The following is a 17,811-nucleotide window of genomic DNA, read 5'->3' as shown; positions in this document are numbered from 1 at the left end:
TGCTGCAAGGGATTTCAAATGTCCCCTCTCTAACAAGAGTTCAACGGATCTGGCGCCCCAGGAACCTGCTCCATTTGGGAATCTTGGGCGTTTCTTACCTGGGCACAGCTTCCAGAAGCTGTGGAGGAAATATGGAGATGTGAGATATACCCATACAATTAGAAAAAGAGGCCGGACAAGCTAGGCAGCCTGGGAGGAGCAAGGCACAAGCTGCCCCTGGGTTGCTAGAGCCAGCTTTATGATGATTCTGCCTCTTCCTCACCAGTTGTTTAGGGGTGTGCCCCTTTTTGCAATGCCTGCACCCCCAGGTACTGCTCAAAATTTAATTAATGGTCATATCCAAGTCCTTCCATAGTAGCTTTTCTCGTCCCCACCAGGCACAGGCCTCTGGGGAAAGGGAGGCAGTGCACCTGGCTCAGCATTGCAAACCCTGTGGGGAGCCTGAGTAGAGGCAGTGGCTGGATGAAGGCATGGTGGCTCAAGTCTGGGAGAGAGGAGGGAAAGCCCAGTCCGGGAAGCTTCTGCCATGGTGGAGAATGCATCTTTCAGCAATTGCTGCAAGCCGGGAGGGCTGTCACTGCATCCTGGCTGGCGGGAGGCAGATGGCAGGCCACCCTCCAGGAATCTCCGGCTTCCCTGGGTGGCTCCTGCGCTGTCCACGCTGCTCATTGTCACCACCGCGGTGGACGTCGCCGTCAACCTTCTGGTTATCCTCTCCATGCTAAGGAATCGCAAACTCCGGAATGCAGGTGAGAGCACCAGGCTTGTGACAGACCCCTGCGGGTCCCTGCCCAGCTGTTTCCCTCCTCAAAACCCAGCATTCTCTTCTCTCCAGCATCTCAGTCCCTAACTTAGGCTCTTTGCTCCAAAGTTAGGGCGAGTTTAGGAATCCCCTAAACAAGATTGTCCTGGGGTCTGATTCTAGCAAGTGAGTGCCAGGGTGAAGCAAAGGTTTGTTGAGTGTCTGTGCTTTCTTTGTCCAGGATGTGGCAGCTGTGGGCAACCACGTGCACCCATTCCTACCTGTGCCCTCTCCTGTGTGCCACACAGGCTGGTGAGCTGACCAAAGGGCTGGCACTGCCACTGTTACCTCTCTTCCTTCCCCTACTATGCCCTGTAAATCCCATACTAGGTAGAAAGCACTGAAAGTGTGGGTGAAAGCAAAGCAACCATTCCAGTGGCTTTGGGGTTAAGCAAAACAAAATCAAAACCAAAACAACATCCTGGGAGTCCTCAGAGAGGACTCAGTGAACTTGAGACTAATTGACTTTGAGCACAGTTTTGTTTTTCCCCCAAGATAGAAGTACCCTGAGATTAACTGTGAAAAATCAAAGTAATGATTTGGCTAAATCATGTTGCAATTCTGGAAACATTTTCCCCTTTTAACGGTCCTTTATTCATTGGGTCTGCAGAGTGGGAGGGAGTGAAAGAGGGAGGAAGGGGGGAGAGAAGGGGGAGGGAGTTCTGTCCTGACAGGTCTTTGAAGCCAGCTGGCCATTTCTTCCTGGATGGGAGATAATAGATCATTTGTAATTCTGTAATTTCAAATCTTGGACCTTAGGGGCAACTCAGATATTATTGTGAATTAAAATGGAAAAGAGAACAACAGAAACTTAATTGTAAGGTTTTAAAAAGCCTTTCTAAAGTTCTGTGCTATCCAGAAAGGGCATTTTAGTAGATGATTACACATGTTTGAGGGGAGAGAGGTCTAGGACTTGAGGATTTTTAATATGTCAAACAAGCTAAAAGTAAAAGTGTGTGCTTTTAGCTGTCATAGGGGACACTTCACATTACCAAGGAGAAGTAAGCTTGCTTTCTGACTCAAGTACTTCAATCACCATGGCTAATATTATCTGGAGCACATTTTTCAAGATGCTATTGCATTCTTGAAGAAAACCACTTAATTAGGAAAGAGCAAGCTGAGATTGAAATTTTGTGGTTAATGTTTTCAACCATACTGTCCTTTATAGTAGCCTCCAACATACAGAAGATTATCTCTTGAACTTATCTGCCCTGGTATGTGTGAATTTCAATCCTCATATGTCAGCCTACTGAGTACCTAGGATTATAAGACTGAAAAACCAGTGTTTGGCTATTTAATGGTCACAACCCATTGTAGCATTAACTTAAACTAAATGACCTTGGTTGAATGAGATTTCAATTCAAAACTTGCAGCACTTTGCATAGTGAGCATATATTTCCTGCCTTATTTGGCTTTCTCTTCCTGAAGAGTTCATATTTACGTAAAGAAAATGGTATCAGACTTTTCCTGCTTAACTCTGGCTTCCCAGTTTATGATTGATTGTATTAAGAAATTAGGACCTGGAACCTCTGGCTTACACTTGTAACCCTTCTTGCTCATTTGAGGATTATAGATTGAAGTCAGTCAGCGTAGGAAAGACAAAGGACTCTTATCTCCAATTAACCACCAAAAAAGAAAAAGTAGCTCAAGTGATAGAGCATTACCCTTGAGCAAAAAAGCTCAGTAATGGTGTCCAGGCCCTGAATTCAAGCTCCTGTATTTTCTATCTGTCTCTTCTTCTTCAGCTTATACACATATCAAGCATCTTTTTTGTTGTTGATGTTGGTCATAGGACTTGAACTCAGGACCTGAGCACTGTACTTGAGATCTTCTGCTCAAAGCTAGTGCTCTACCACATTGAGCCAGTTTTCACGTGGTTAGTTAGAGATGAGTCTCATAGACTTTCCTCCTCAGGCTGACTTTGAACCACAATCCTCAGATCTCAGCCTCTTGAGTAGCTAGGATGACAGGCATGAGCCACTGGCGCCTGGCTCAATCATCTATTTTTAAAGGAAACTTGTCCCCTTGGTGTTCTATCTCTCCTCGTCACTATCTTTATCTTTAGTGTAGAGTGGGCTGCAGTCTTATCTCACACAATCCCTGCTGTCAGTTATACCACAGAGACCTCCAGTCTCTTCTCCCTCCTCAGTATCTGTGCCTCCTTCAAGCCCTACCATGTTTGGTAGCCATGCCAAAAGTGATGCTCTTGCGTGCCTTTATCCTCCAGTCTGCCATCCTATCCTGCCCCCAAGAAAGTACCCACCTCACTGTGGTATTATAGTTGTCTCTGCTCTAACTAGACATGTCTCATAAAGCAACCTGAATATGGAAATGTATCAGGAAAGGAGACTTGAGATGTTTAAGATGTAGCACAGACTTTGGTTACAGCATTCAGCACAAATCTAGTGCAATTTGTGGAGAAGCGAATTGCTTTCAGAACTGAAAGCACCTTTATCACACAGGCAAGCCTGCTGTCTGAGTTGCTTTTGCTTGGTTACAGCTGCTAAAGAGACTTCAGCCATACCATACTTCTCAGGAGTTGCCCCCACCTCGTGATTCCTCTCAGAGCCCCCTCCCAATCTTTCTGGGCTGTCCTGAGCCACTTTACATTGTCTATAAAACATGGTTTTCCAGCCAGGTGCCAGTGGCTAACACCTATGATCCTAGTTATTCAAGGAGACTGAGATCTGATCATCTTGATCTGAAGCCAGCCAAGTAGGCAAATCCAGGAGATTCTTATCTCCAATTAACTAGCCATAACCCAATAGTGGAGACATGACTTGAGTGTGGCACAAGCCATACAAGAATGAGAGATCTTGAGTTCAAGCCCAAGTATTGGCACACCAAAAAAAGCAAATGAAAAAGGGAGCAGCACTGTCTTTTGTACAGACAGCATACTGCATTAGAGAGGGAAGGGGGGGACATTCTCTGTGTAGCCTCCAGACTCCTTTAGCTGGGAGAAAGAAAATACCCGAGCTTCAGGCTCTCCTGACTTCAGACAGTGACCCAACTTCATAGATAGCAGGAACTGGGTTCCAACAATGGACTTTAACACTATGTCCTGGAGCTGTGGTTAGTGAATAAACCCTTGAACATGTTCTTGGGTCTCTCAGCCATTTGAAAAGACGTAGAAACAGCTGACCCCAGGATATGTGAAGGATTTGCTTGCCGAACACAGGCATTTTTGCAGGATCAGTTTGATCAGCACCAGGAAAAGCCACCCCTCCTCCATGTGCCCAGTAACATTTAGGGTCCACACCCTCTCTTCTCTTGAACCAGTAACTGGCCATGGGTGCTTGCTGGGTATCCTGCCTGTGTATTTATTGTTATGTAGACTGGAGCAGAGCCTGCAGTGTGGCCCCATTACCTTGCTATTTTCTTCTTAACAAGAAAACGAGTCCTGTCTGAATAAGTAGATTGTCCCTGGACAAGAGCATAAAGAAGGCCTGGAGGGAAGCGGTGAGCAGACCCACAGTTCCTAAGCCCCTTCATTCTGGCCTCATCCTATTACCACTCACTGGCCTAGACACATGGCTTATGTCAGGCCCCTTGAGGTGTGCTGGGCAGGCTGGATTTAGAGTGTTTGCTATCAGCGGAAGACCAAACTAGGCTACCCTGGATTCCTTCCCTAAGGTTTCTGAGCTTTCTGATTTCATCTTTTGGCTATGAATACCTTATTATCTCTTCACTGAGCAAAAAAAGAGAATGGTTTTAAAATTCTATAGTTATGTCTTTAGCTGCGTAATGAGGAGGACTCTTAATCCCTTTTAATTCCTCCCACAAAGCTCTCAGTAGTCCAGGCATATAAGGACTTCCATGTTTAACTGCCTTTATCTCCAAAACATTGGAGTCTGTATTCAGATATAATATTCTGCAAAACTAAGAAGAGGATTGGGGGAAAGCAAAGGAAGGGGTGACATTGCCCCCCCCAAAAGTAATGTACTCATTACCTGATTTATGAATACAGCACCTTGATAATAACAATAAAATTATCTTTAACTCCAGTATATGGAAGCAAGAGGTATTTCTTTGTGGTCATTGTTTTTAATGTACTATGTGAAATTATTTCTTTGTTCTTTCATTTTTTCCCCCTATAGTTGACCTCCTATTGTCACTGTATCTGACTTTGGTACCTAGTGGATTGTATATATGCTTATTTGAATTAGGGAAGGAAAGGACAACAAAACAGTGAGACAAAAGACAAAGGGTGAACCAATGTAACAGCAATAGTCACAAGATAGTATGTTGGAAATGAACTTTTAGAACTTGATGAGTGGAAGGACAGGTGGGAGAAAAACATGGGAGGGGATAACGGTGATGGAGAAGAAATGTACTCATTACTTCATGTGTATAAGCGTAACCCCTGTGTACATCACCGTGACAGTAAAATTAAATTAAAATAAATTAACAAAATAAAATTATCTTTGAAAAACAATCCTCAAATTCAGAAGATACTGGGTGCAGCCTCTGGTCTCTCACTGAAAATATTTATTATTTCGAAAGTCAAGGAAGTTAGGAAGTCTTATGGAATTTACCCTCTACAGGTCATATCCTACCTTCTCGTTGCCTTACCTGTCACTACTATTACAGCTTAGATGTACAGCTTAGGCTTGGACCGGGCTGTCCTGTCTGTCTGTGTGAGAAGACACGGTCAGCCAATTTCACATCCTATCCTCATCATCATCTAACCTCCTCAGGACAGAGCTCTATCATTAACTGACATAGGAATCTATGTGGATCCTGTCCCTGTGACTTGAAGCTCTGTCTTGTTCTTTTAGTACAACTGCTAATAATTGAAAAACAATAATAAAAGATAATTATCATGACAAGTGCCAACTATGTATCAGATTCTAATCTCGCACTCAGCAATTCACACGATCCAACTAATCTGTTTTTATCTAGAAGATAGAAATCACATCACATCATGTGGGCTTTAACTCTTATGAGAAATGATTGAATCAATGTTTGTAAATGCACATTATCAACTTTAAGTGGTGTGGCAATTGTTCTTCTGCTTCTAGTAGGTTGGCTACCACTAGAAGAGTTTCCAAATCACCTCTTTCAATTATTCTGGAAGAATATTTTATAATTCCATATCAGATAAGTTTTTCAATATCCAATAATTTTTAATTTTAATTCTTAGGCCCTGAAATATTTGTTTCATCTTTTAGAGGATTGAAATATTATATTTTGTGCACTCTGTTAGTTTACTAAAAATCTTTTTGTTAAATTGAAGCAAAGATTTGACTCCAGTCTTGGGATGAATCATCCTGACAGCCTAAGGTATTCATAAATAATGTAGTTTTTGGAAGAAAATATTTTCTTCCCTTAAGGAATTTGACAATCAAATTAGAAGCCTACTTTAAATGTATTGCCTTTGTATAGGTAAGGAAATCCAGGTTTTAAATAATCTGCTCATTTAAAAAAAATGTTTCTTATCCTCAGAATATAATTAGAATAATTCACATTAATCATTTGGAGATTATGATTATTGATTCTGACTTTCCTTTACAAAATCCTATAAAAGGGTGGGAAGGGGAAAGCATTCTTGGATGGAGGCAGTCCTGTTTCAAGGACCTTAGTGATTTTACCCAGCTCCTCTATGAATCGTCCTGCCAGCGCAGCCATGTCTTCCATTGCCCACAACCCCTTTCTGTTGTAGGAACTCCCCAGAAGCCCCACCGTTCCCACTACTTTCCTAGCTTCACTTTTAGCTCTCACTACAGTGGATGGCCATTCTTCCTGTGTGTAGGTGTATCAGTGGAGGGAGCCATAGCTCATCTATCAGTCTCCCCTGTACAGATGTGGTAGGCACGCAATGGCTTGCACATTTAGATAAATGGAAGGATGAAATAAGTCAAATCACAAGAAGCTTAACTTTGTTAGCAGTGAAAGATCATTTGTTGGCTTTCTTGTAATAGCCCTTACCGAAACTTGCTTTTATTTGTCTCCTCTAGGAGACCAGTGGAAGCTCAAAGGATGAACAGAGCAACAAGAAGTCTAGTGAAAGTCAGACCACTCTTCTTCCAAATCTTCTTAGTCCCCTTCTAATGAACATGGTCACATCCACAAGTTACTATGCCACTGATTTACTGATCATTTCCCACTTAGAACCAAATGCCCTGTCTTTAAATGTGTCACTACTGACTTTATTTCTACCACCGGAAGTTCTGTAAAGGAAAGAATATGTCTAGCTTGCTCAGTACACTTCCCAAGATCCTGGCACAGTCAGAAATATTGCCTAGTAGATATTCTACAGTATTTGTTGAGTAAATGATTTAATGGGTATCTGTTTCTGTTTTGCCATTTAGCTCAGTGATGAGAAATGATTGAAATTCAGCTATATTCTTCTGCACACAGAAGCGGGTATAAGGAAGAGAGGTGAGGGTTACAGGTAGCTTTTTATTTCATGACTCTCCTATTTGATAAAGAGTAGAGACTAGTTCTTTCCTACACTTCCCTTAGGAAGTGGATTTCTCAAGATGATGACCTATTGTGGCTACCTAGTAGAGAATAAATTCTCTCTGGGAATAAGGAATAGAAAGAACAGAATAAGAATAGGAAGAAAGAAGGGGGTGGTTGTTGTATGTGTTTAAGTATGTGCTTTGCATGTAACTATGAGAAGAGATTCCATATTATTGAACAAAACTCTGTTGTGGAGGCCTCTTTTCCACCAGTAATCCTGTCTGATGGAGGCTTATGGAAATGAGGGATGCCACAACCTGTGACATAAATATTCATGAGAAGCCTGTGCATGGGGTGATGGACAGAGCAGAGCTATGTGCTTGCTGATTGATTTCTCACCTGGCCAGGGAGGGAATGGGTGCAGAACTGGGTCTCATGATGACTCCTGCCTAGACAGGACCTGACTTTTTTACAGATGGGAAACAAAACAAGAATTGAATTCACTTAATTTGGAACCATGCCAAGAAAGCCTAGGGATGCTGAAGCAGATGAATCTACAGCAGTAACTGGTTGATTTCAGCCTTTTAGGAACAGTCAGAATAATCGGGGAGAGTAATTGAATCACTTTCCACGTGGAGCCCAATGTGTTCTTCTCAGTATTTACAAGCTGTTTGCCAGCCTCCAGGGCATTATTAGAGGATGAGCCACAGTAACACAGCAGAGCTTGCCTGGGATTTCCCAGGGAAACAGCTGGCTGAGCTGGCACCAGCTCCCAGCCACTCCTGACTTTGTTGGCACATGCTTGCCAATGCCTAGTGCTTGTGGGCTGCATGTCCAGGAGCCAGTGGGTTCTGTGAGGAGATATCTTCCTGTGTTGGAAAAAAAATCATCTTCTAAGTGCCAATGATTATATAGAGATTCCCTTCTTGAATACCTGCTTGTTATTTGAAATATGATATAAAAATCAATGTTAATAAATTCTTTAATAAAAAATAATCATCTTCATAGAAAAAAACCATATAGAGTGGTGGCAGGATGGACACATAGGGGTCCAGAAAAGAGAGAAGGAAACAGGTCTGATGACAAAGCAGCCAGTTACAGAGGAAGAAGTTCAGTAAATTGTCAGAATTCCCATGCCAGAAATAAGCAGAAGTAGCATTATCCTGGGTGGCTTGAACTTTCAACAGATTATAAAAGAATGTTTAAAATTCCATAGCAAGAAGTAGTTTGGCTCTTGATTCACCTAAAGCACATTTGAGACAAAAATTCTTCTTTCCTTGGGGACCAATTGCAAGCTGAGCAAGTTAACCACAGCCAATGGTCAGAAGAGACAGCCAACAAGGCTGACAATTAGACAGAAGTGTAACAGATATGTGCATTTCTTACCTTAAAGTTAATAACTAAAAGGAAAACAAGAAGCTTTTATATATGAATACATTAATGACTGGGCCTTTAAGTGATACAATGGTGGGAGGAATTGGCAGTTAACCTGAGAAGGATTCTTCCCCATCAGCCACATCACTGCAGGGTCTTCCACACAAGGATATCTGTGTCTCTCACAAGAATTCCAACTGTCCACATAACTAATGGTATCTAGGAGGAGCATTTTTTTTCTCTGATTACTAAAGAATTGAAGGGCAGTAAAGTATTTAAAGCAAGCAGTAGATTTATTTGAAAGGAAAAGGAAAATCATGGAAGAAAAGTCCATGTAAAGAAAAATCCCCTAAAAGACTCCAGTGGAATCTTCTTTTAGGCAGTTATTACAGTATTGCACTCCTCCCCTATTTCCTCTTTTGGCTTTGTGTTCATTGTTTGATGACTTGTGCCTGGCTGTTTTGACTGGTTGAGCAGGCACGTTGAGCATTATGGGAAGAAGACTTTGAGCAGGAACTCAGTGGGAACAAGAAGAGTCATGATGGAATATGTGTTATCAGCCACATTACCTACTCACCAGTTTTATCCCTAGTTACCTAATGGTTTCCCTTTTTTTCCTCATAATCTCCTTTCTAGTCCGTTCATCCCATCTCCCCAGTCCTTCCCCTGACTCTGGATATAGGAGTAATGCCTCAGAATTTGGGGAATGTGAATAGATTTTTTTTCTGTTGTTTTTGAGGCCCAATGAAAGAAACAAATACATTAAGAAGGAGCTGCTTCCTGGAGACTGGTGGCTCACACCTGTAATCCTAGCAACTCAAGAGGCTGAGATCTGAGGACTGAGGTTTGAAGACAGTCCAGGAACACAGTGAGACTCTTATCACCGACTAACCAGCAGAAAGCAAGAAGTGGAGGTGTGGCTCAAGTAGTAGAGCATCATCTTTGAGTAAAAAAAAAAAGCCAAGTAATACCATTAGGGCCTGAGTTTAAGCCCTAGGATGGATGTGCTCATGCATGCCCACACACACAAAAAAAGTGAGAGAGAGAGAGAGAGAGAGAGAGAGAGAGAGAGAGAGAGAGAGAGAGAGAGAACTGCTCAAACTATGAGCTTCCTGTTGAAATCTCTCAGACCAGATCCTCAGAGTTTTATTCACTAGTCAGTGTTTGGTTTAGAAAGAAAAGCTTATGGAGAAAGCAGTGTCTCTTGGATCTACTCTCCACTCAGTCCAAGACACACCTAATGCATAGCAATCCATGGCTATATGGTTTCCTGAGGCTCTGGTAGGTTGGCTAAGCTTGGTAAAGCTGCAGAGGGCTGGAGCCCACAGAGGACAGAGGCAGTTTAGGTAGTTGTGAATGTGCAGCATGGTAGCAGGCTTCCCTCCAGATGTGGAACAGAGAGCTCATTCAACCCCTCCCCAGCCCACAGGATCTGGATTCTGCACAACTCCAGGCACTTGTCAACACGGCGCCCAGGACAAGACATATCAGGAATCCTATGAATTCCAGGAAATACACACTGTTCTTGCTCTGAAAACCATACTTTCATTCCAGAGGCAAAATGCTATTTGCCTATATATAAAAAACGTGGAAAGTAGTCTGTGACATACAGAGAAAATCCCAAGGAGACTTACCAGAGAGATGCTCAGGAAAGCACAAGTTCAGACTCCAGAATCCATGCTGGAGCTTAAGTGAAGCTACGTCTCTGTGTGTGTGTGTGTGTGTGTGTGTGTGTGTGTGTGTGTGTGTGTGCGCGCGCACACACACACACACACGTGCCTGTTGTGGACACAATTGTTGTCTGAGAGCACCCACTCTGTCCCTGAGCACTGTGAATCATTAGTTCATTCTCCAAGCTGTTCTGCTGGGTGGCTATCATTATCCTCCTGTCTCCAATGGTGAGAGCTTAATCACTCACCTATCCAGAGTAACAAGAGATACCATGTGAGTCCTCAAACTAGAAATCATGGTTCCCCCGCTGACTCTTTCTCTCTGTTTTCCCCTCTTAGGTAACTTATTCCTTGCGAGCCTGGCAATGGCTGATCTGGTGGTAGCCTTGTATCCTTACCCACTGAACCTTCTGGCCCCCTTCTACGGCAGCTGGGCTCTGGGTGAGATACACTGCAAGGCCAGTGCCTTCGTCCTGGGCCTGAGCGTTGTCAGTTCGGTCTTTCACATCACTGCCATTGCGGTCAATCGCTAAAGCTACATCTGCCACAGTGGGGCCTACCAGCGGCTCTGTGGGCACTGGCACGTCCGCTGCTACACGGGCCTCATCTGGCTCCTCACCCTGGCGGCCTTAATCCCCAACTTCTTCCTGGGGTCTTTGGAATATGACCCCCGCATTTACTCATGCACTTTCATCCAAACAGCCGGTGCCCAGTACACGGCGGCCGTCGTGGCCGTCCGCTTTCTGCTGCCCCTCGGCGAGGTGGCCTTCTGTTCCCTGCGCATCTGGGTGTTTGTGCTGCAGGCTCGCAGGAAGGCCAAGCCGGAGAGGAAGCTGCGACCGAGACCCAGCGACGTGCGGAGCTTTCTCACCGTGTTCGCTGTGTTTGTGATCTTTGCTCTCTGCTGGGCCCCTCTGAGCTGCATCGGCTTAGCTGTGGCTATCGACCCAGAGGAACTGGCCGCCCGGGTCCCAGAAGGCCCCTTTGTCACTAGCTACTTCCTGGCTTATTTCAATAGCTGCCTTAATGCCATCGTGTATGGACTTCTGAACCAGAACTTCCCCAGAGAGTACCGCAGGATCCTGTCCACCCTCTGGTCCCCAAGATGCTGCTTTCACAAGGCCTCCAAAGGCAGCCATGCTCCAGCTTTCCTTCACACTCAAGCCCCCGCCCAGACAGCTGCTCTCTAACCTGGATTTGAAGAACACTGGGTGGCTGACCAACTCCTGAAATGGTGGAAACCAAGTACCACACTGTTGTGTCTGCATCACTGGCCGAAGCTCCTGGAATTCCCCAGTGTATGGGGTGAGAGCAGCCTTCCAGTCCCCTTAATTCAGCCTGGTCAGGAGAAGCCCTAAGGGCAACACTTCCTGCTGTGTGACACATGTCTTGGGACATTTGCTACCTAAAGGACCAAAGAGAGAGAAGGAGAAAGTGCTGGAGCACAAGGTCCATGCTTTCCCCCGAGGAAGCCCTTCCGTCTTCTGCCTTGATCTGCTTGGTGTTTTATCCTCTTCTCCTAAGCCACAGACACAGGGCTCTTCCTGCCATTGCAATGAGGAGCTAGCTTGGCAGTTGGGGAAGGTGGGTGATAAGACAGGGTCCCCAGGCTGAGATGGTTCACCATTCACAATTCTCCCGTGGACCTTTCCTGCCCAGACACCACCAGCACAACACACTGTGTACACACGGGACAGACACCACAACACAAATACACTAGCCTACATGTGTATTCACACCCATACCACATTAGACTTGGCACACCGCCCTTTCTCTTTCTGCCTCATTTCACTTTCCCTCTCTTTCTCCCCTACTTCAGGCAACTGCAGCACAAAGTCTGTCTATGGAAAGTTCCACCATATTCAACTTTCGTGACTTGGAACAAATCACCTGTTTTGGCCAGTCCTGGGGCTTGAACTCAGGGCCTGAACATTGTCCTTGGACTTTCTCAAGGCTAGAGCTCTGCCACTTAAGCCACAGCACCACTTCTGGCTTTTTCTATGTAGGTGGTACTGAGGAACTGAACTTAGGTCTTTGTACATGTTAGGCAAGCACTCTACCACTAGATCAAATCCCCATCCCCTCACCTATCTTGGTACTCATCCACTTCTTTGCCTTAAAGCATGGACCACACTAGTCGCTAACTGCCCGAAGGGTCAGATTCCTGGTTCAAATGCCTAAGATTATAGGCATGATCCACCAGCACCTAGCTTACATGGCAGTTTTAACTAAAGGTTTTTTTTCAATATACATAGTTGTACAAGGGGGAGGGGTTATTGTAAATATTTATACATATTTAAATTATATATATAGACAAAAATCAGTCTCACTCCCTCTATCACTCCCCTTCTTCTTATAATCTCCCTCTCTTTAGTAATTTCAGCAGGTTCCAGTATTCCATTTTCATACATAGCACTTCAAATAACAATTTAATGAAAGTAGACTAGGTTACTAGTTGCAGAGATTATACTGGAGCTCAGAAAGAGGGGGCAAAAGGGACTTACAAGAGGTGTCATATAGATCTTTGTGATGGATCCGATCTGTATGTATCTTAACCATGATGGTGACACAGGAGCCTATATGTATAATAAAGTCATGCAGAGAAAATCACACATGCACACATACACACTCACACACACACTCACACACCATTAGTGTATATAGAACTGGGAGGATTAGAATAAGGTGAGTGGGCTATGTCAATATTCATTTCCTCATAATTTTGCTTTACAAGATGTTGCTATCAGTATAAACTAAGCCAAAGACATACGAATTCTCTTTTGTCAAATTTCTTTTTGACAATAAAAAGGACTGAGTGCTGTCTTTGAGTTTTTTGTTCAAGCTACTACTCTACTACTTGGGCACAACTCCACTTCTGGCTTTTTGGTGGTTTAGTGAAGTCTCATGACTTTTCTGTGTGGGTTGGCTTTGAACCTTGATCCTCAGTTCCACTTCCTGAGTAACTAGGATTACAGATATGAGCCACTGATATCCAGTTTAAATTTCATTCTTTTTTCCCCTTTTTCTTTTCTTTTCTTTCTTTCTTTATTCTCTCTCGTTCTCTCTCTTTTTTTTTTTTTGTCCAACCCAGAGGCCAAAAAATGTTCAGGGCCTTGGCACTGTTCCTGAGCTTCTTTTTACCAGGCTAGCACTCTACCACTTGAGCCACAGGATTACTTTTGTCTTTTTCTGTTTATATTGGTACTGAGGACTCCAACCCAGGGCTTCATGCATGTTGGGTAAGGATTCTACCACTACATCACTTCCCAGCCCCTAAATTTCTTTTGTTTTTAATTTTAAAAAATGTTGTATTTACTTAGAAACATTTAGAATATCAACAAAACATTGGCAGCTTATTCTTTTTTTTCCAGGTACAGAGGGTTCTTAATTAACAGAACAATCATTTTGCATAAACTGCACCAGAAACATCTGAAGATAAGATAGCTATCATGCCAAAGAGAACTAATTTGTACTGAAATCTAGTGGTATCTTCAGTAGTTTTTACTGTACAGGAAAAAAGATACTTTTTTAACCTTTCATAGACTTATATTTCAATCTTTTTCTTTACAAGGAGTCAGCTATATACAGGGGAGTTGAAGGATGACAAGAAAAAAACTACTAGAATCAGTTTACTCATCCTCATTATTGTCTTCCTTATCCTCCTCTTCCTCTTCTCACATTCTCTCTGGCCTTGACAACTTCCTCTTCCACTGCTTTTTACCTGAAGCAGGATTGTCCTCATCTTTGCAACTTCACCTATGGACAGGACATGACAATTCTCTTTTATTTATTTATTTACTTTTGGACTGGTCCTGGGGCTTGAACGACTGTCCTGGGCTTGATCCCTGAGCTTCTTTTGTGCAAGGCTAGTGTTCTACTACTTGAACCCCCGTGCTATTTCTGGCTTTCTCTGAATAGTTTAGTGAAAAGAAGAGTCCCATGGACGTGCCTGTGTAAATTGCTTATAAAGACAAGAAAAGGTGCCCAATTTCATTGATTAACAAGGAAATGAGATTCAAGCCATAATGGCAGCATGATTTTCAGTGCTCAAAATCAAAATGCTTGATATTGTTTAATGTTGATTGTCACATACTGCTCAGAATGGAAATTCGCATTGTCAGTTTAGAGAATGCTTGACAATTTCTTGTATCTGTACAGTCTCATAAATGTGAAACTATAATATCGCCTAGGTATTCATGCAGAAGCAATGATAACATGTCCATATAAAGGTTCATATGCAGATGATCACAGCAGATTTTTCATAATCATCAAAAACTTAATTACTCAAATGTTCACTAAACAGAAAGATACATCTTTATTATTTTCTAAATGCTACATGCCTATTATAGTAATAAAATCCCATGGTATAAGTCTGGAATGATGATACATGCCTATAATCTCGGCACTCAGAAGGTTGAGCTGAGAAAATCTTGAATTCAAGGCCAGCCTAGGCTGCTTCAAATGTATACATTAAATAAATAAATAAAAACACACAAGCAAATACATACATACATTTGTACATACATACATATAAAGATATAGATATACAGATATATGCACATACATAAAGCTACAGTTCAGAAAAATTGGCGAGTTGATTTTTTAAAGTGTAGCACTTTGGGAGGGGAGGTGTCCATTTTTAAAAGCACAATACATATAAGCCTGGGTGCCAGCGGCTGAGGCCTACCTGTACAGGGGGCAGAAATCTTGGTGGTCTCCACTCAAAGATAACCTAGGAAGCAAAGCCTAAGAGATTACTCCATCTCCAGAATAACCAGCATAAAGCTGAGGTGGAGGTGAGCCTGAAGTGGTAGAGTGACATCCTAACAAGGGAAAGGCCCTGAGTTCAAAGCCATATACCAGAAAAAAAAATGAAAACAATAGAAAGAAGATGGAATAATGAAGCTTGTTGAGATTGATTGGTGAAGGAGAAATGGGGAAATGTAGAAGAATAACAGAGAGGGTGAGTCTGATCAAGGCATATTTTATTTATATATATTATTGTAATTAATAGAGGGATTACAGTTATATATATTATTGTAATTAATAGAGGGATTACAGTTATATTCACCAGGCAGAAGGTGCATTACTTCACACACTTTGATACCCCTTCTCATGTTTTTATCCCCATTTCCCTCCTCCCACCCCCTCCCTTCATCTTGCTTCCCCCTTCCCTTTCCTATTTCAAATAAACAAATAACCGTGTGTACAATATACCAGATAACAAGGTAAGATACTGTAACAGTATGAGAATAACCAAGGGACAACAAAAGAGATGAGAAATAACATAGTACATTGATAACAACAATCACACATTATATAGCTTTTGGTCAAGGCATGTTCTAAACATATATGGTCATCTCAAAATGAAATTCTTTTTTACTACTAAGTAATGCTAATAAATTTTTTTTCAGTTCGTGGCAATTAAAGATTCAATATACACTTAATGATACAGATAGTTTAATAATGAAAATAAAAGATTAAAAGATAGATATGAGAATATATAAGAGCCAGAAGCAGTGGCTCAAGCCTGTGATCCTAGCTAGTTTGGAGATGAGATCAGGAATCAAGGTTGGATGCCAGCCTGGACATAAAAGCTCAAGAGATGTCTCATTCAGTGGCTAGGTATATAACTCTTAGCTACAAGGCAAGCACAGCTGATGTGCTGCATAAATATCTTCCCTAGCAATAGGTACCCCAAGCCCACCTGGGCATAAAGTGAAATACTACCTTAAAATAGTCAAAGCAAAAGAGGCTGAAGTCATGGATCAAGTGGTAGAACACCTGCTTAGCAAGTGCAAGGTTAATACCACCAAAAATATGTAAGATATATAGTTATTAAGGAAAAAAGTTCTAGACGAAGGCTGTACTCCATCACTGAAAAAAACAGCAAACTAATTATCTTGCAGACCCTTACAATTTCAGTATTTATGGGGTAGAGTTAAATGAATCACAAGGTCTAGGCCAGTGTGGGATACATACAGCAATAAAGAATAATAGTAACATGGCTTTCTGTTTTCTTGGGAAGATCCCATGCTGATAAAGGATGGGAGCCGAATGCATCTTGTAATGTCTTCCATGGTAGTAAAGATATGAACTACTTGAAATGCTCTTGAATTAGACTCAAATCTGCATAACGCCCATCTTCTCTGAATCTAGGCTAGCAAAGGCACTGGTGAGCAAAGCAGTCTTCCAGTGATCTCTTTCAGAAGGTCAGGACAGCCTGGGAAAGAGCAGGTCAGGTATGAAAAAATGGTTTGTACCACCAGCTGCAGGTTATAAGGCTTATCTGACATAGGCCAAATCAGTTGCTGAAATTCTTCTGTGCATTGTTCCACCCATCGCTGGCACTGAGCAGAGTGGGCAGATGTTTGCCAGGAAGAAGTGGAATGGAGGTATGAGTCACTCATGAGCCTTGCTGTCCTGGAAGCTGCCAAACCTATGGGAAAGGACTTCAAAAATAGGGAAAATTTTCTATTTCTTTCATGACTTTCCCATTCACCACCTGACAGTTTTGTCCCCCCTTCCCCTCCCCACTCTGTGTCACTAAGACAGGCAGAAATGATGGTGATGGTGAGACAGATAATGAAAAGGACCACAGTGACTGACATGACTCACTGGTTGAGTGCTCGCTAGGGTCACACCTTCTCCAAGCGCTTGTAACCCATCATCTCTATTTTCCCATCAGTTAGTTTTGGGGGTTTTCTTTTTGATGCTGTTGTTGTTTTAAATAACAAAGTAAGTATGTTTGAAAGGGAGAAGAAAGCCCTGAAAGGAAATTAGCAAGACTCTCCTTTCAGTAAGGAGACCCAACGAGGACTACAATGATTTTTCTTCGAGACTGGTTACAAAAGCCAGGTATAAAAGTACACAGCTTCTCTGTGGGTTAGTTCACTCTTTTATGAATAATGAACTAGAAACCCATAATACACACACACACACACACACACACACACACACACACACACACACACACACACATGGTGCTTCATCCTTAGTACATGTGAAAGCAAACAGAAAAGTCTGCTCAGCACTGCAGAGTAGATACAAGACTAGACGATTACAAAATGGTCCATTACAAAAATGCATGTGACTACTGGAAATAATGCCGGATCTTCAAAAGTCTCATAAAGAGCCATGGGCAAAAGGCCCCTGGCTGTAGCTACTTGAGCTGAGATTTGAGGATCACATTTTGAAGCCAGCCAAGGCAAGAAGGTCTATGTGATTCTTAATTCCACTTAACCAACATAAAACCATAAGAAGTTCTGTAGCTCAAGTGGTAGGGTGCCAGCCTCGTGTATATAAGCTAAAGGAGAGCATCTGGTCCCTAAGTTCAAGCCCCAGTACCAGCATATACACACAGTCTCATAATGTGCCTGTTAGGTACATCAATACATTTACCAGGCCCAGCATTACTCATGTGAACAGTGCCCCCCACCCCACCAGGAAAAGGAAACTGATGGGCAGACAGAGAACAGTTGCCAAGATGCCTCCCAGGCAAGGCTTTCTGAGAACTGCTCAGGGTTAAAGGCCCCAAGCCTTTGAAGACATATTATTTCT

General features: G+C 42.7%; 1 protein-coding gene across 1 annotated transcript; it reads left to right on the top strand.

Annotated features, from left to right (window-relative positions):
* The first annotated feature begins 526 nt into the window (after nucleotides 1-526).
* Nucleotides 527-11,441, top strand: Mtnr1b (melatonin receptor 1B). Its single transcript, XM_090342497.1, is given in 2 exon segments — nucleotides 527-749; nucleotides 10,591-11,441. Coding segments are annotated over 2 exon segments (1,074 nt in total).
* The last annotated feature ends 6,370 nt before the right edge of the window (nucleotides 11,442-17,811 follow it).

Source organism: Megascapheus bottae, chromosome 12 (genome assembly GCF_031878675.1).
Source record: "Megascapheus bottae isolate mThoBot1 chromosome 12, mThoBot2.hap1, whole genome shotgun sequence".
NCBI classification, from domain to species: domain Eukaryota; kingdom Metazoa; phylum Chordata; class Mammalia; order Rodentia; family Geomyidae; genus Megascapheus; species Megascapheus bottae.
The sequence above is the reverse complement of the archived record's forward strand: the minus strand, read 5'-3'. Positions and strand labels throughout refer to the sequence as shown.